The 19,444-nt window shown below is 40.1% G+C and overlaps 1 protein-coding gene across 8 annotated transcripts in view; it reads left to right on the forward strand.

Moving 5' to 3' along the window:
- Window positions 1–19,444, forward strand: part of TNRC6B (trinucleotide repeat containing adaptor 6B) — a 127,259-nt gene that overhangs the window by 54,032 nt on the left and 53,783 nt on the right. Inside the window, exon 1 of one of the 8 annotated variants that reach the window (XM_082769414.1) lies at window positions 1,018–1,354. The exons of the other annotated variants lie outside the window; for them this stretch is intronic. Within the exon in view, the coding sequence (XP_082625540.1) occupies window positions 1,350–1,354 (5 nt within the window). The 5' untranslated portion in view covers window positions 1,018–1,349. Of the gene's footprint in view, window positions 1–1,017; window positions 1,355–19,444 lie in introns of those variants that run through there. 8 annotated transcript variants of the gene reach the window in all.

Here is a 19,444-nt window from a genome sequence, read left to right on the forward strand (position 1 = left end):
TGTTTCAGTTGTTGGCTTGGTTGAATTCTTAATACTAAAATACCAATCCTGAAGTTGCTTCCAAATACTGTTTGGAGACAATTTTCACCTCATCAGTGGAATCCACAATTCTTTCTGGAAGACAGGCTAATCAAGATAAAACATAGGCCCACAGACAGCCGTTTTTAACAGTATGGTAAATTAGTCAAGATGTTTTATGGGTGCTGCAGTTATTTAAGAATTGCCCATACTCATACTCTCTGTATTTGTTGGTTATTTGCTTGTCCTCCCAAAACGCGTTGTGCTTTTAAAAGTTTAGTCTATTGAGCAGGGACAAGATGAAGTTTTGCAGCAGTGCTTCACACTTGATACGCAGCAACTCAATTGAGTGCTGGTTGCTTCAAGACTGAGCAGTATTGTCAGCTCCTTGAATTGAAAGCTTCCAGGGCTTCAGAATGGAGAGCTGGCAAGCCCTGCCGAAGTTGAGAGGATTTATAAGTCTGAGTAAAACAATTTGGCTTTGGGGAGGGGAGTGAAGTTATCTGTAGCTGTAGTGCACGCACTCATACTTGGTGCGAACACATGCATGGGATGTGAAGCTGCAACATTTGATGCAGTTGGTTTGGGTTTTCTCTTCAGGTCTTGTTGCAGATGAGGTTTCACTATATTTTTTAGATCGTGGTGTTTGGCTTAGCCCTGCCACAGGGCTCTGCAGCCGGCTAACCGCTCCTCTGCTCTGTGAGGCACCGCAGGGAACAAACAGACACGGCTGGGGTCCCGTTGGACAACTCTTGTTGAGGGAATCCTTGAGTTAGGGTTTCTGCACCTTGCCATGAAGGCACCTGGTGCAAAACATGCCAAAACCTGAGGCATATTAGCGTTTATTGGGTTTGCGCTGCGCGGGGCTTCTTTGTTCAGCCGCTGAGGGCTTTGGCTGTGGAGGCCGGCGGTGTCCCCTCCGCGCCGCGCTGGCCCTTTAAGGCGGGGGGGCGGGCGCGGCGGGCGTGATTGACAGGCGGCGGGCGCCACGTGACCGGGCGCCGCTGTGAAGGTCACCAGGCGCCGCTTCCTTCAGAGAGAGCGAGAGGGAGCGCGAGGGAGGGAGCGGGAGAGCCAGCGAGGGAGGGAGCCGACGCCAAGATGGCCGCCACCGCTGCCTGCTGAGCGCCGCGAGCCGGGGGGAGGGCAGAGAGCGCGCACGGCAAAAAAAAAATAATAAAAAACAACAAAACCAACAAAACCACCACACAACGCAACCCAGCGCCACGGCACCGCCAGCCCCGACGCGACGCTCAGCCCCGGATCGCTTTCCGTTTCCCACCTCCGCCTCGCATGCCTCAGCTCGCTGGATTTAAGCACTGCTGCACTTTATGAGGTGAGTGGCGCGCTCCGCTGGCGGCCGCGGGGCTGGGCAGCCCGGGCTGCTGGGGGGGCTCCTCCCTGCACCAACACCTCGCCTGCTCCCCGTGCACGGAGGGGTTTTGCGGGTTTTTACCCAGGCGTCTCCGTGGGAGCCTAGATTTTTGCAGAGATCGGTAATTTAAAGCACTCGGGCAAATCGCAGCCGATCTTTATTTTTTTTTTTTATTTTTTTATTTTTTATTTTCCCCGCAGAAAATCTCGTTTTATTTAAACGCAGCCTCCTGGAAGGAGCCGATTCCTTCCCCGCGCCACCCCGAGCTCTTCAATCTGCTGCACAAATTTGCATAGGGAGCCCCGGCTTTGCATTCTTGCTGCTGCCGGCTCCGGCGGGGGACAGATGGGGAAGTGCTCTCAGCAGCAGGCCATCCTTCCGGAGGGGGGGGGGGACGGGACACACACACAAAAGCAACCAAACAAAAACCTCGCGTCAAATAGGGCGGCCGGCGGTGCAAAATGTCACCGGCCGGGCTCCCCCCGGCCTGCCCGGATCCGGCCGGGGCCGGCCCCGGGGGTCCTGCGGTGCCCGGAGCCCCCCCGAGGCAGGTAGGGGGGAGGCAGGCAGGCAGGCAGCCTGCCCGGGGCTCGGGTTGCCCCTATAAAACAAGCTTTCCTCTCGCCGGCGGCAAATGGAGGGGCAAAGGGGGTGTTTTCTCGCATTTAACCCCCCCCCGACTCTGTTAGTAGCGATTTAACCCCGAGTTATTTTTGCATCTCCCTCCAGAAGCGAGCAGAAAATTAAAGGGAAATAGGCGAAGCTTGCTGCGAGCAGGCCCCTCCCCCTGCATTGTAGGAGTGTGATGTAATGCTCCTGCTGGGGGGTTCAATGAAACAATTTCTCGGCGGTGCTCTACGGTATTCTTCATCTCCGCTTGGTAGGTCTCGGCTCGGCTGGTTTTTCTCTCTCTGGATGTCGAAGCAGCAAAAAACCGTCTTGTGAATCTGCTTTCAGATTGCCGTGTACACGTACCGTGGTTATGGTTTGCAGATCAACTTAGAAACGTACCAGACAGGGTCGTATTTTATATTTCTTTGTGGCTTCGCATCCACGCAGTTAAATACAAATGGAGGAGACAGATGTGCTGAAGGTATATCGAGCAGTCCTTGTAGTCTCATAGCGTATATCACGGGTTTGTTTTCTCAGCTAGCAGGTATGTGAAGTAATTCTGCAGTATATCAAGTTGCTCTTGGAAATTAAAGGTAGCTTTTCTTTTAAATAGAAGAAAGCCAATTTTAAAAAAAAGAACTCCACTCAAATTTTGGTCTTATAGTTCAGATGTAAAGCATTACTTCGTTCATGTATAAAATAACATGCTCTGGTCCTTCTTAGGATTAACGAATGTATTGGAATCCACCCTCTTGCTCTATTAGCATGTATCTGTGTGGGAGGATATTATAAAAATGTTGTCTTTGACCTGATGCAGCCTGAGCCTGATGACTGAAGCTCCTTTTGTTATTAAAAGCATTTTTTAGCTTAACAGAGGTTCTAACGTAGACAGAATATGTTGAATATACCTGTTGATCAGTAAACTTAATTAATTCAGTTTTCAGATACAGCATTATAGGTAGTAGGGTTCTTAGATTTGGTAACTGCTTGACTGAAACATCAGTTACGTAGTTCATGTGATGCTAGTTATAGCCTAGGATGGCTGAACTGAGGAAGTAATGAGGATGTGAGTTTGGTTCTGGGTTGGCAATATGGTAGGGCTCGGCCTTCTCAGACTCTACGCTTTGGAAAAGTAGTCGCCCTTCCTGTGTATTTTTTTGCTTTCATTCATTACTGTCTGTGTTGTATGCTGTCAAAGCTCATAAATAATGGTATCCTGTATTCTACTTTGATAATATTCAAGTAATATTTTATAGTACCTGCAATTGTTCATAACTAGGAGCTGCCATGGATGCTTTAAAAAAAAAACCACACACGTGCACACATCGCTGAGAGTAGAAGTGATTCCAGTATGTAGTCTTCGTCCTTTTGAGTGGCTTCCTGAGGCAGCACATTCTGAATAGGAAGGGCCAATTCAAATTATTTCTCATATAAATGTCTTCGACCTAGGAAATGTTAGCACAGGGTGTGTTGAAGACTGCAGCCTGTAAAATGGTAGGACTTTAAAAGACCAAATCGAGGCAGTTCTCTATACTGTTTGCATTTGGTACATTCCTGCAGTACAAAGGGAACAAAAAGTGATTTAGGTCCATTCTGAAGGACCTGACTCAAGAGTTGCAATTCCTGTGTCTGAGTTTGAATCCTACAGCAGTGATGGGGAGGGAAGGAGCCTTTTTTCTTCATTCGGTTTACAACGATGACAGCGGCTTTATAAGCATGTGGGTTTTTTTGTTGATTTTTTTTTTTCTGTTTGCATTTCTATGACGATTGTTATTGGTATCTGCAGGAATCAGAAAGTCCTTTTCCGAGGCAGACTATTCTAGTAGGTTGAAAACTACAGTGAAGTCTGTAGTCAGCAGAGCCCCTGGAGTTTTGTGCACTACATCTGAGAGTCTTGAGAAATAATTGACAAGAAAAGCCTTATTACCACTGAGCTTCAGTATACAGGAGCCTGGAGGGAAGGGAAAACAAGTGTCTGAAAAATCAGTATGCTTGGCTTTCAGCGGGGTTTTTAGCCTTTTTATCTCCTGGGTAAGGAGGGAAAAAAAAAAAAGAAACTTCATAAGATCATACCCTCTGTGTTGGCTGGTTCCAGCTAAACTTAACCTTCTGAGACTTTTGTCTCTTACGTATTACTAAATGACTTATTAGAGGAAAAAAAAAGCATTCAAATGTAGAAACTTAGAGAATTTTTATCAGTACCTTTCCCAGTTCCTCTGCAAAAAAGTGTGTTGTGGCTTGTACCTCGAGGCAGACCTTGAATTCTGGTCATCGTGGAACTACTTTGCTTTTGGTGCTGAGGATGGAAGGTGTTGACTTGGTATTGTCTTTAGCTGGCAGTTTTATAAAGTTTGAGGGATGTTTTGTTCTTTTTTTTCTCTTTTTTTCTTTAATTGATAGAGAAGAAACCTGCCTCCTTCTGAAGAGCTGGCTCAGTTTGCTGTTTCCCTATTTGAACAGCTCAGGGATCCGTGAGTCCAACTCCTGGGTCCATACGTGTCTGAGAGCATTGTCCAAACGCTCCTTGAACTTCAGGCTCGGTACCGTGACCATTTCCAAGGGAAGGCTCTTCCAGTGTAACCTTCCTGAAAGTCTTGTGAAGATGTGTGTAAGAGCAGGGCAAAAGTGAGATGCCTTTCCACCAAGAAGAACGTTGCTGGAAGCTGGTTAGATCTTAAATGTCTAAACTTTAAACATTTGGCTATAATTATTGCAGCAGAATTAACTTGATAAACAGATGTAAACTTCAGTTTAGTTGAATATGAAGATTTATTGATTCTCAAAGCAAGGCAAGTTCAGTATTTATTTCAAGAAAGAGAAGATTTAGTTGCTAATGTAACACTGGAATTTTTCTGGTATGACTACATATGTCATATTTCAAATCTGTTTCAAACAAACTATCCGAAGTTAGGTGTCAAGAGAATGCTTTTTGGCCATTTCAACATCAAGGGCAAACGCGGTAATAGAGTGGAGATGAAAAATAATATATAACGAAAGTATTTCCATTTTGTTTCAGTGGTGGTGCCATAACTGTTTTGAAGGACACAAGAGAAATGGTGCCTTTCTCTCTGTGGTGAATTCCAACTCCAGAGCTGTACATCCAGCACTTTGCACTGCTTAAATTCTTCCTCCGTTGTACATATGCTGCTAACCCAAGTTTATTTTTTGTAGAGACAGAGCATACATATTTTGGAGCAGCAGGCATATATGTAAACCCAGTTATTTTTTTATATGTAGTGCCACCCACACGCTTTTGATGTGAGTTCCTAAAGCTTTATGGATAATTGTCGATTTAAGGGATGGTTTTCTGTCTGTTTGTATAGCACATGCTGGGGTTATAGTTCAGGGCTGAAATGCTCTGGTGCTGCTATAATGATGTACTTAAAATTGTAATCATTTCAGAAATGTAATGTCTAAGAACAGGCTAAGTGATATTTTGATACAGTAATATGGGTAAGCTTAAAGACAAACCTTGATTTTCTTTCTAAAATGTTTTAGTTCCAGAACTACTTTTAATTAGCCAGTTTAGCCATGTGGGAAAACATAAAAACATAAACTGATAAACGAACCCTGGAGTTGTTTCGGGTACCCAGGAGAAGAAGCATTAATAAAACAGGTGATACGTAAAGGCAAAACAGATCAAAATCCAAGGGTTAAGCGTAGCATGGGAAAATGTACGCTGATACCCCTGGAGAGAAAATGTGGGGGGGAGTCTTGTTGAAGACAGCAGGTAACGAGCATGATAGCTGAGTACTGTTTCTCTCTGTGCTACCACTTGTGTCTGAATTTAATTAAATGATTTAATTAAATGGACATTTGTATGTCAGGCAAAGAAAATGATGTAAAAGTACTTAGATACCAATAGGTGTAAAAAAAAGAAAAGAAAAAGGCAAAGTACAAAACGTGTATCGATTCAAGTTTATGTCAAATGGGATTTAGTGGTGAAATCTAGGTTTGGAACTTGCTACAACAACAAAACCAAAAGAAACTATCAAGATACAGCCCTATTTTATTACATGCCATCAGGAGACTGTCACTCCTTTTAGGATGGGACATTCACAAGACCTTAACTTCAGAGCATTTTGAACAGTAGGGGAGGTCAATAAATTTTGAGGTATTTCAAGTAAGACAAGTAAAACATAATAGAAGAAAGTGGTCTAGCAAATGCAAAAAAGCGGAAGTTTTATTATTTTCATAGGTACATAAATATCCTGAGAATGAATAAGCAACTGTAAATTGTGCCAGAAAACAATTATTTTGACACTGAGCTCCATCATAGTTGGATGGGCTTTGAACAGGAGAGTTACTTCAGGAACTAAAAAGCAGAAAGGCATGAATATTTTTAATTGAAAGTGTCCATTCTTTAAATTCCTTAAGAGTACACAAAACTTAATCGCGTATGCTTTATGAAATAAGTGAAGGGTATGTTCTTAGTAAACACAGAGTTGGGGCTTTATAAAGTAACGATACGTGTATAACAGCTGAATCGGAAAACCAAATTGAACTTGAGCAGAACACTGTCTCCATTTATGAATTGGAGAAGTATTTTTTTTAAACAGAACAATGGAAGAACCACTTCTAGCATTCTCACTATTTTTTCTTTAAGCACAGCTTTTGTCAGCACAGCACAGTCATAAGCTACTGTCCGTCTGCAACTTCAGAGTGGCTGTTTGCCACAATCTCCACGTATATGAACATATGCGTGACTTCAGCTGCAGTGAGACTGCTGGAATGTAGTTGTTTAGGTATGTACACACAGCCTTCACAGATACCAAGTTTTTGGGGGGCTAGTTGACCTATATAAAGCCAGGAAAGGTTGCGTGTGTATTCTGCTAATGCTACTTAAGCATTAATTAAAGTTCAGCTCAGTTGTCCCATTTCACGTGTGCTCTGTGGCAAATACACACAGATGTGTTGTCATCATAATTCAGGCTGTATTTGAGAACATGATTATGCCTGAGCCATCCTGTTCTCCAGGCTGCAGGGTCCTCTGTCACTTAAAACTTCCTTAAAATGCATCTTCCGTGATTCCTCTGCTTTATTTCTGGTTTAAATTTTACTGTATCTAGTAAATGACATTGCAGCTTAACATTAGAATTCAAGTGTAGCCACATTAGTGTTTTTGTTGAAACTCTTTAATTAGCATTTGTATTTTTTAATTGTATATAATTCCACTTGCACAATTGTCGATTAGGGGTCCGATTTAAAACACGACTAATTCTGAGTTGATACTCTAGACATACTTGTCTGCAAAAGAGCTTTCTTTGGCAAGAGGAAGAACTACTGAGAACTTCATCAACGAAAGTGATACCGATGTCACTGTGCCAACTAAATACACACTCTGGCTGTGATCAATCTTCTGCTGGTCAGTTCAGAGGAATAATAATTGATTTAATCACACCATACGGGTGAATTTTGCTATTTTTATGTGTGGAAATTCTAACCCGGTTACCTGTGCTGGATTCTTTCCAGCCTATTCTGCCTCTTAGTGGAGAGAGTTTGAGGTCAGTAAAAATGGGAAAGGATACAAAGCGGATACTTCTGTAGGCAGAAGGAACCAAAACTTGGCTAACCTCCTTTCCTAACTTGCATATATGTTTTTTTGCTTCAAGAACTGATCATCCTGTGAAGCAGAGAATAGTCATTATATGGTTTGATCTCCATATAAATTCTTTAAAAAAAATTAATTGGTATTTTAGTCCATGCTATTTAAATAAATGCTTCCTTGCCTTTACTTGGGTGCCGTTAGTGTTATTACCCAACTGCCTCATTCAAAAGAGCTTTTATGGTAAATACTAACAATTTTAAACTGGTTAAAAAACAACACTGTAAGAAAATAGGGGATATCCTGTTTAGGTTACACATGTCATATCTAGTTCTTTTTTTCCTTTGTGGGTATGATCACAAGTTCACGTGCAGTGGTTGCAATATAAACGTTGACCAAGTTCAAGCTGCTTGTAAGGATAGTTGGTTAACCTGAAGTAAAACCCCAAAAGCTTTTTTAAAGCTACTGTAATAGAAGGCTCCAGCTGGTGCTTCAGAAGTCAGCTATAGTAATATTAATGGTAATTGTAAATCAAATATATTTGTGTTACAAAGTCAAGTACATTTTTCATTCCTATTCAGGTACTATTCACATTATCTCAGTTTGATAGGTCTCAACCAGACTAAGTGATGCAGAGAGAGAACGTGAATAAAGCATTAGGGTTATTTTTGTTTTTTGTTTTTACCTGTGTCATGTAATCCTATTCAGAGCAGATCTCGATTACCCTGGCAACAATGCTTGCTAACCAGTATAGTCGCCTTGCTGCTGTATTCACGATTGCTTCATCTGATGGAAATACACCGATGGTAGTCTGATGTAGGGAGCTGAAAACAAAATCTCACCTGGGTAAGGATCTAATCTTCATAATAGTTGCTGTACGTTTTCATGATGGTATTTCTCTAACTTTCCAGGGTTTAATCAGCAAATATCTTTTGAAAACCTTTACGTTGTAGCAGGAAAATAGTAGTAAATAACCTGGAATGGGAGAATTGTAAGTCCTGGATGCAGGTAATACTCTGCAGCTTAAACCAGTTTAGTCCTTGTGCACACACTATCTGAATTTGCATTCATCCTCCTCCTCTTTGCATGGGAGCAATTGTGGAACAGTTGTATCTGATGCGGTCCTTGTTGACTGTTTTTATCCCAAAATAACACAGTATTCTGAATTAATTTATGCTACTGTGGAATTAATTGGGAGACAGTTATGCTTTAAATTTACCATTCTCCACAAATAAGTTCTGTGTCCCGATACAGAAAAACTGTAGGAAGTGTGTTTTTACCAGATTTTAGGTAAAACAAGATGCAGAAGGAGATAGTAGGTGGAGGATAAAGTAAATCCTAGGATTTAAACTGAAGGCTAAGACTTGCGTTGGCGGCTTAATGTACCGTAAGGCTGAGATGCGTCGTTCTTAGTCTAAGCATGCTCTCTCCATGGTGAGGCCATGAATAGCTGAGCTGGCCAGCTTTTGGGAAGCCAGCCTGTCTTGACAGGGTTTTGGGGACAAGTTTTCTTCTAGGGTGTGGATTTAAAAGCAGTGTATACTGTTTTAAAGGTGATCAGTTATATTTGCGTGACTGGTTTGTTGCAGTTCAGGAAAAGCTGAGGCTAGCGGGTGTCGGTCTCCATGGCATTCTGCTTCATCAGATAATGTGAACTGAAACTTGTGCAGCAGACATGCAGGTATTGTAAGCTTAAGTTTCTGCAACTTCCCGTGATCTTTTTTGAAGAAAGATCATCTTTTAAATGATAGTTCAGTTGGTACTAGGTAATTTGGTTAAGCTTAAATGCTTAAATCCTTTTTTTGTACTGCACGTTCCCAGGCTGCTTTATATGTTGTTAAAGTAATATTCTAAAATATTAGTCGTTGTAATTGCTTGAGCTGAAGCATTGCATGCTGTGTACATTTAATATAAGCTCTTAAAAAACAGATTTCATCACCAGCTCAGTAGGTTAATAAGAACAAGGTCATAGGTTGTTCTGCATTGTAAGTTCGATCTGCTTTTATGGCAGGTAACTTGATTTTATTTTCTCCTGCTTTTTTGTTCCTAACATTTTGAATTGATTATGTTATAATGACTTTATCGTTTTACTATTTGTTTCTTTTGATATTTATGTAGGTGTATCTTAAGTCTGTCTGTACATACATGTGGTCCATGTAGTGTTTGTGTATGTTGGCAGTTAATGCATTTAAAGTCTGCTGGCATGCAGAGACTTCTTAATGGGCCTTACCAACTAAAGCCATAGTGAGAAATTCTCTCAAAGCTGATTGATTCATGTTTGGGTGTTCACAAACAAAGCAAATGCCATTCTGTAAGGTAGGCATACTGATGGCAGAGGAGCAGCAGAGAAATCTAGAGGCTCTCTGAAGGCCACACAGCAAGTCAGTGGCAGAGCCAGACTTGAACTCGGAAGTTCCTGGCTTGTGGCCTGGGGCTCAAGCCAGTTGTGCACAGCTGTATTGAATTGTGAATAGAAAAAATGTTCTTTTTCCTAATGCTTTAGGGGAACACAGCTGATTTAACTAAAATCATAATGTGGGTAAAAAGATAGAATAGTGTACTTCGCCCTTCTCAAAATTTCAAATGCTAAAAGTCCTGTTGCGTGTTGTAAGTTACCACGTGTACCAAGGAGCATGGTTAATGTAACTGGGTCATAAATGATAACAAATCACAGCGCAGGGTCTTGAGGCCAGACAGGACTTCTGCTGAGGGTACAGGAATTCAGGGCTTAAAAGCTGCTCTGCATACTACCTTGAGAAATCTTAATATTAAAAACAAAAGAAAACCTGAAAAGTAGATGATTTGCTTTGATGTTTTAAAGTAGAAGTGAAAATGTAGTTCAGAGACAGTCTTTCTGAGTTACTCATTAAATTCATGTTCTATATTTAACACTCAAAGTTTTTAATGAGGTTTTAAATATTGTTATCCTTCAATGAAGTATGAAAGGCTTTCATGTGAAACTTAAAGAAAAAGAGAGAACTTCTGTAGGTTCACTGACTGATCCTTCCTTCCTGGAGTAAAAACTTAGCTTTGAATAGCTTTTATTGAACGTACACAGTTTGAGGTGTTTCCTTTAGGTAGGGGATTTTGATCTAAAACATTCTTATAAAATGAACACCACCACTACAGTTTGTTTTTCTGTACCGTTAAAAATCCTGGCAAGGATCAGCAAATCCATTTTGACAGTTAAAGGGACTTTTACTTTCCATGCAGTGTTTTGTTAGTCCTGAGCTGCAGAGGCAAAATAGAACTTTTTTTTTTTTTTTTTTTTTCCTCAGGTGCATTCTGTGTGTACAAACCTTTTCTTGCAAACTGGCCCTACGCAAATGCGTAATAAGAATGTTTTCCTAAATTACTAACGTGGTGCTTAGCTGAGGAAACAAAACCAAAGCAACCAAGAAGAACCAAAAAACACCCTGTTGGCATCCCCTCCCCAGCGTTTACCTGGGTGTAAGGTGTTTTTTGTGTGTGCAAAATAACAAAAATGTTAAACGGTTCTAAAAAGAAACCCAGGTACTGCAAGCTTAAAAGAATTTGATGCTTGTGAGGGCTGAAGCTGGAGCCCTCTGTGTTCCTTCCCCCTTCCCCCAGCAGCACGGTGTGGCTGTATCTGACCGTTCAGACAGAACTGTCACTGCTACATCTAAAACTCTTCGTTGGTAGTTACAAAAATTGCTGTAAGTAATCAGTATTAGTGATCTACCTCATCTTTCTAACTTGCTCTTCTTTTATGCACCTCACTGACTGAGCCAGATAGAAATGCTTGCTGCGCTGGTTTCCCTTTCGGTTTCATCTGTTTGAGCCTTTACAAGTCCCTGTTCCCTTCGGCTGCGGCTTCAGAAGATATTTAAACTGGATGTCTGTCAGGTTCCTTGCCCAAGCCTGGGCAGTGTTTGAAATCAACGTTGTTGTGGCAGTTCTTGCTTTATTCACCCTGTTACAACTGGCAATATGGTATAATTAAACTGTATAGTTCTTCCCAGTAGGTCTCCCAGCAGTACCGTAACTGTGTACTGCTGAGTGGCTGAGTGCTGCCTGAAAATGTGTTACGGACTGGAGCCTTGTGACGGCGACAGACCCAGCTGAGCCTGCTTCGTTCTGAGCTGTCTGGACCCTGATTCAAACTGGTAGACATAACTTCAGTGGCAGGTTCAAATTCTCGTTCTTTTTTTTTTTTTTTTTTTTTTTTTTAAAGAACACATTAGCAAGCTTATCAGAGGCCTTTTTAAGTAAGGATGTTATTTCCGATGGTGCCCAGTATATTTTTTTTATACTCTTAATAAAGAGCATTTGAACAAGTTAGCGCTTACTCGTACGCTTTCCCACTTCACTCAGCCACACACAAATTGCACGCTGACAGCAATAAGTCCAGCTGGCACTTCCAGAATAGCAGATGGTCTTGATGAAAGCAGAAGATCCTTCACCTGGAATTGGAAATTTCAGATGTTTATGCAAGGGAATTGCCTGTCACTTTTCCTATAAGGCCAGGCTATCCTTTTTGCTAAGTAGCATAGTCTGTTTTCTCAATGCAGTGGCTTTGTAGAAAGTTAGGAGCTTTGCACTGGCAGTGTGCGTGGAAGCAGCCATAAGCTGACAAATTAGATTTGAGGTTCTAGTGTTTAAAGGGCTTTTCCTTCAGCAGGAAATAGTCTCCCACACCAGCTTATGCATTTTAACCTTCAACTTTATATAGCAGCGCAGAGTTGACCTGTCTTTATGCAGAGCCACCTTTCTTAAAGAGGATAGAGAGATGGTTTAACTAAATAGGTTAGAAGTGCAGTTTTTGCGGAACTGTGAATATCTTACCTTCTTGTCACATATTTTACAATGTTTTGCCCTAGTATTTAAAAACAAAACAAAACTCAACCTTCTCTGTTCTTCATTTTCACAAAATTAATCAGTGGTAGATAGAAAAATGTAGCTATTAATTAAAGATGGGAGGAGCCTTCAGATTTACTGACTGCAGAGGTAGAAATTGTTTTGTAGCTGCAAACATGCAGAAGTGTTCTGTGAACATGTACACTGAATGCCTTAAATGGTTTTGATCTAGCTGTCTTCTCTTGTTAGCACTGATGTTCAAAAGAGTGCATGGTTTTTCGCTGCTCCGAAGTAAAAACATCAGTGGCTTCCCCACCTTAGATTATTTTTTTGGATTACCTCCTCTTTTACAGTTTGCTTCCCTTTTCTGTAGCAGCAAAAGGAGTGGTGCATGCCTGGGAGACAAACCGTAGCCAGGTTGTATGGGGATTGCAAGTTCCTGTCATGGAATTCTTGTGTGTTGAAACAACTTTCTGATCTGAGCTGTCAATGATCATAAGCTCTCTGGAATGCAAGTATTACAGATCTGACTTAGTTTACAAGAGACGATTCTTCTTTGATAGCAATGTATAGTTAATTTTAAAATATTTCCTTTTAAAGAGAGAAACTTGAAGAGCCATTGGATTTTCAAGTGAAAGGCGCATCTAGTCTTCAGATTAGATTTTTACTAATACTGAAAATTTCTAAGTTACTTTAAACCACTGGGTTGGAAAGCAACAGATAGAAATGGGGTTGAATTTAGAAATGGATCTGGTAATGTATCTGTGAACGACTTAAGCAGCAACATCGTTTAAGCTGCAAATTATCATTGTTGGAAAGAGATCCAGGGAATGATAATCCGCAGTCAAGATTTCAGAAAGCTTGTCCTCCGCACTCAGTACAAATAGTAGCAATTCTCAGGTGAGTGACTGCTGAGATTGGACAGACATCGACTTCACTGGAAAAACAGCTTGGCTAAAAGAAATTCTTTCCCTGGTGGGAGACTGCCCTTAGTTTAAAGAAATGCCTGAGGATATGGCGAATGCTTTTCGCTTAAACTTTGTACAGTCTTTGCTTAAGAAATAAGGAAATGATTGTTTACTCAGCAATTAATAAGAGTTTCATGTCTAGACTAGGTGGTTTAATCTGTGCTTTATTTCCAGAAGGCATGAAATCTGGGTAACTTTTTTAAACTGCAGCTCAGGAATGGCCTACAGTATTGAGACTATAAAAACAGACGATCAAAAACTGATTGTCAGATTATTGAACATAAGAGAACATATGTATGTTCTCTGCCTAATCATGTATTATTTTATAGAGTTTCTTTTGTTTCTACCTCATAGCTGTTGTGGCTAGTTAATTTTCCATACCTGTGTTGAACAGGTGTGATTGTATGGCCTGCAGAATGCTGTTTTCCACGTTTTGCTGTTCCTTTTGTATGAGGAAGAAACACATTTTTGCAAGTTGTCACTAAACAGGTCTCAGTTTTCTGGTCATTTGTACACGTTACAGGTAAGAAGTACTACTGTGTTTAGGAAAGGCTTATATTTTCCTGTTTAAATTGGGCAGGTGTATGATTTAGGATGACTGTGCTTTACTGTAGTGCAGTGGCTGCTATTTCTGATGGTCTTGTTGCATGGATTCCAGGAACTTGATTTTATTTTTTCTTTTTTAAGCAAAAACCGATTGAGTAGACAGCAGTATTTCTAGTGTTAGCCATGGTGCTGTCCCTTAAAAAAAAAAAAAAAAAAAAAAAAAAGACCAAGGATAAGTTGAAATGTATTTATACAGTTGCAGTTTTCTGTGACCTTAAAAAGCTCTTGACTTCCAATATCCTTTCTGATAATGCTTCCTATGGGGAATGCCCAGCTGTCTGTAGCCTTCCAAACGTAGCTTGCAAAAAAAAAGTTCAAAATCTTTAAATGGTACTTTTTTAAAAACTAAGGATTGTTTTTCAGTACTAAGGCAGTAATGCAATCATGCCCTAAAGTCATAAGGAGAAATCAGGAATTAAAAGGTTGAGATATTGCAAACTTGGGAATAAGGAGGTGCTTGTGCACTTCTGTTCAGGCATTGCGTGCTAATACATCATGCTTGTAGACAAGTGAGGTTTTTCCATTGCTATATGTAGAGGTTGTTTTTTTTAATAAGCTATATGAAGTGGTTTTTTTTTTTAACTTAGATTTATGAGGAGTAAAATAAATGTTTTCCTAGAAGATTCCTAAAACAGACAGAATCTTTGTTGGTAGATATTCAGTGGCATCATAATACAGAGACCTGTGACCTTGTGCTTAGAAGCTTGCTGTTGGCCTTTAGAATTAGTTGTTCATGAAGAATTTGGTCTTTGTGAGGAAGGAAGGGTACGTGGCTAATGTCAGTTGGACTCCTGATCTTCATCAAGCATTCTACAATTATTTGTTCTTCAAAAACAGCAACTTTAAATCTTCAAAATTTAGGAAAGCATATGGCAGTGCAACTTCTACTTGCTATTTTGTGACGCTTGTCCTTGTTTTCCCAGCGTTTGTAGACACAGCACGCCTTGGTGAGGGTATTTGGTTCTCTTGCTGTTTTGAAATATTAGACGATCATTTTCTTGCAATGCCAGATTAAAACGATCGCATCTTTAAGTCCTCAAAAGTCATATGATTATATGAGAAGACAAGTTTGAAGAAGCTTTGAATTTTTTGGCTGCTTAAGTAACTTCACGTGGAAGGATTATTAGTTTCCTGTACTTCAAAACAAGTCATGTCTTGCATTTGTACTGCGCTGGTGTTTGTGTGCTCTTCCTGTTTCCTACACACAGTTTCTTTAGAATTGTCTAGTTTTCGTTCTGCGAGCCAATGAATAATTTCAGCTTACATCTTAATGAGTCGTATGAGTCATGATGTGAAATAATGAGTTGTGATATTTTGAATAATAATTTATCAGTGCCATTTTTGAATGGAAAGTGACTAATGAAAAGAGTGGCCAGCTGGTTGCAGTAAGAAGGGTGAGAAGCACACATCTGGCAAACAAACACTTCCGTACCAGGCTTTGTAAAAATCCACGTGCTTCACGCATTCCAGGGTTCCCTACAAGTCGAACAGTGTTTTTCGGTGCCCCATTTAAATCTTGCTGCTTTACAAGTAGGTATCAAGTCTAGCATATCTACTGATTACAAGCAAGATGCAGAGCCCACTTTTTCTTACTGATTGAAAGCATGTCAATTTTCATAGTTAATAAATGAAAAGCATGTTTGTTTTTTTTAACTTACATTTTGTGACCATAAGTGTGGTTTTAGTCAATGCCTCTCACGTTTTGGCCTTCAGAATGTCTGTAGCAATGCATCAAGGAGAGCACTTACTGCACGTGTGATTTACCTCGTTTCTTGAGCAGCCTCTCATCCTTACTGAGGCGTTAATGAGATCCAATTCTTGCCTGCCTTAACTGCAGGTGCAAGCTGCAGAAAAGAGAGCACGGTGTATTAACAAAATGGCTCACTTCCGTGCCACCTATACCTCTTGCAGATTTGATGCCACGGTACGAACAGTTGGGTGCATTTGCTTCTAAAAAGCTGGTTGAAGGAGACAGCTGATGAATTTCATTTATCAAGGTGGCTTTCATCAGCTTTTAAATCTTCAGGTACAAACAAAAGAAGGGAGGGAGGAAGTTTGTTAGTTTGTATATTCTGAAGCGTGTATCTTAAAATGCATACCAAAATTGTGTCTAACAGGACAGTCTGCTTTAATTATACACTCAAAGCGGCAAATGAATTTAAGCTTTTTTGTTGCGAAACACCTAGCTTAAAATTTAGCAAAGCTGTTACACTGGATTTTAGTTTTTCATCATCTGTAATTAACCTATAAACAACAAATACTGAATGCTAGCCTTATAAAATAGTTTTCTTAATGGTACAATAGTTACTGTACTCCCTTGTACTAGCATGCTAAGACCTGACTTCATTGCTATGTTCTAAAGTCGAATCTTGATGACATTAGGTACAACCATTATTTGTAAGAATACAGTTCTCTTTCTTTCATGTACATATGGTCCTCCCTGACCTTTGGAGTGTCTTCTAAAAGTATGAGAATATGCTGCAACACGACACGTTTTGCATGGGAAATCCTTTATAAATAGTACTAGATAAAAGGTAGGGACCAGCAGCTTTGTGTACGTAACAAAAGTCTAATGCAAACCAGTTAAACACACTAAAAAAAAATGGTTTTGACTGATCATAAGAACCAAAATGTTAATTTGCGGATGCTGCATTGTGATGAAAGGATGATGTATCTGTGCCGTTCCAGAATTGGAGAGTTGATGACTTCGTCTGTAGTAGATGTGTTTGTCCAGAGAGCAGATACTGCCCATTTTCACGTACAGCTTCTGTGGCTACAGACTAAAAAGTTGCTCCCTCTCGGGTTCCAGGAGCATATGGACGCGTCTCTGCAGTGTTTGCTCTTGAGTTTAGCCGTACTTCTAAGTACTTCTTTTTTTTTTTCTTTTTTATTTTTTTTTTTGAAAGTGGTAGTGAGCTGAAACATGAATTACATAGTTTTTCATGTAATTTCTTTAAAAACACTAACTACCAATATACTTCCCAAAATTCCCCTTTTCTACCAAGGCCTGTACTGTTCACATCACAGTTGGAGTATTAATTGTGTCCCTGCTTCTAATGGAGTGTTTCTTAATGGCAAGAGCTGTTTATTATCCATACTGCTGACTTGTCCTATGACTTTGAATGTAGGTTATTTATTCTTTGCTTGGGTTTACTCATGTGCAGAATTAAGTTTTACATACTTCTTAGTGTTGCTGCAATGCTTAATTAATATTTATAAAGACCTTTGACATCCTGCGATGAAAGGAACTGTGTAAGTGTTCAGTAGTGGTGTTATTTTATTAGTGAAAATACAGGAGGAGTCAGGAGGATACCAGTTTTTAATTCGGAGTGAGCAATGGAGTCATGCTGTAACCTTGAGCAGGTCATGCAGCCTCTTGTTTTGTAATGTAGCCTGGGAAAGCTCTGTGTTGTTGCAGCATGTGGTATTAAATGTCATCCTTCCCCCACATCAGTTCTAAATGGGGGGGAAAAAAAAAGTGGTGTACAACTTCCCTGAGCTCTAAACATAATTGATATTTTGTAAGGAAATGCATCATTAAAAGTGGCAGGGGGTGAGAAGGTTGTGTGTTCAACAGCTGATTTGAGAGCCAGCATGAGAACTTGAATTGGAGCATGTTACATCTAGTTACAGACCAGGCTGAATTTTTCCTGTAACTGAACGTGAATGAGGTCTGTATACACTGAGCTCAACTGAAAGTTCACTCTGGAGTAAGCATATATAATCTTTATTGCATTCTAAGAACTCACTAATCCATGGCATTGAGCTGGTAAATGACTTCTTACTTCAGACTGAATATAGCCTGTATTTGAGTTCTGTGATTGCCAAGATTGATAATTAGCTCTTATGGCATCTAGTATTTGGCTATTACGAAACAATAAACACATCAATCTCTTGGGAGTTTTTTTCCTCCATCTGACAGAGGAAGGTTAAGATTACAGATTGTCGTAAAACTGCAAGATACCTCTGAACTTTTTGAAAAAGTATACAGCTGTTTAAGATATCGCCAGCTAACCAACCATTTGTCCAATTATAAGGCACAGTATCATCAGATGAAATTACTTGCCAAGCTTCATGCATGCAAATACAGGGTTTCAGTTTAATTTTTCTTTCATACGAGATGCTACATCTGTATTTGACTCATTGCACAAAACACATAAATACAGTTTTAAACACAGGGCCTCAAAACTTCTGTTGGAGTGCTTTCCAAGTGAACTTTAAGGCATAGCTGAATGCCCATGCACAAAGCAGCACTTGCATCCTTGTGGATTCAGAATGAATGCACCTGGGTCTTTGTCCTGCTGCATCGCAGCCTGGCTGTTCAGCCAGTTCTGGCGGCTTTTTGCTTACCTGTAGTCCTGATTCAGCTCTCTGCTCTGGTGGTGTAAGGATGGAGAGGAGTAGGAAATACCATGGCTCTCCAAGATGAACAACGGCTTGTGGTTGTCAGGCAATTGGGGAAGGGGGCTGTTTTGGGTGTCTTCATGTAACCCTAATTATAAGTCTTAATTTATGGTCGTGCTTACTAATTAGGGAATATCAATAACTTATTTCCAAACTCCAGCTGAATACATTGAGCAGACACAGATTGATTGGTTTGAAGAGATGGTAATTTGACAAGACTTACACAGCGTTACCCAGGCATGCCAAATATGTTACTTACTTTCCCTTCTGCCTTTGATTTAGATTTCCCGATACAGATCATGGCAGCCCTGAAACTTCGTAAACTTGAGTATTTGCAGGAAGAGGATGAATGAGTTTTCTTACCTGTTAAAAATAAATATTGCCTTGGGCAACAATTGGAATAGAAAATATAAACCTTAAATACCTTCGCCAAAAAAATCTGAGCAAGTTGTGTGTGTTTTTTTATTAAATATCAGAAGTTCAAACAACTTCAACTTGCTGGTTCTTCCAGCTTGACCTACAACAGAAGAATAATAACCTTGTGCAGAAAACCTTGTTCTTAACTTCCCACTGATAAAATTAAATACATTCTTGCTTTAGTATTTTGATGTAGTATAATTAAAATAATGACTTACAGTTTGATAAATGCTATTTTCATTACTGTAGTGCCCTGGAGCACTGCATATGCAAAATAGTATCGTATTACACAGAACTGGAGGTATGTGATGTGCTTGTCAAGCTGTTACTTAACTTGATTAAATTATTTTCATTTTTTTGGAGCAAGTAAATTTGGAGCGTTTCTTTGGAAACTGAGTAAAAGCAAACAATCAGATCTCTTAAACAATGACCTTTATAATTCTGACACCATGAGAGTACCCTTAAAAACATCCTCAGGCAGGTGGACTACTCAAAATAAGCTGCTTGTATAGGGCTTGCTTCTGTTTTTCAGTAAACTAACTATCACTAAATAGGAACTTCTTCACATGTAGCTATGCTTTAACTTTCTTAATCCCTCCTGAAGTGTCATATAACAAAAGTCAAGAAAATCTCCAGTATTTTAAACTGCAGCAAAAGCTTTTTTTTTTTTTTTTTTTTTTT

This window comes from Aythya marila (genome assembly GCF_965140915.1).
Source record: "Aythya marila genome assembly, chromosome: 1".
In the NCBI taxonomy this organism is placed as follows: domain Eukaryota; kingdom Metazoa; phylum Chordata; class Aves; order Anseriformes; family Anatidae; genus Aythya; species Aythya marila.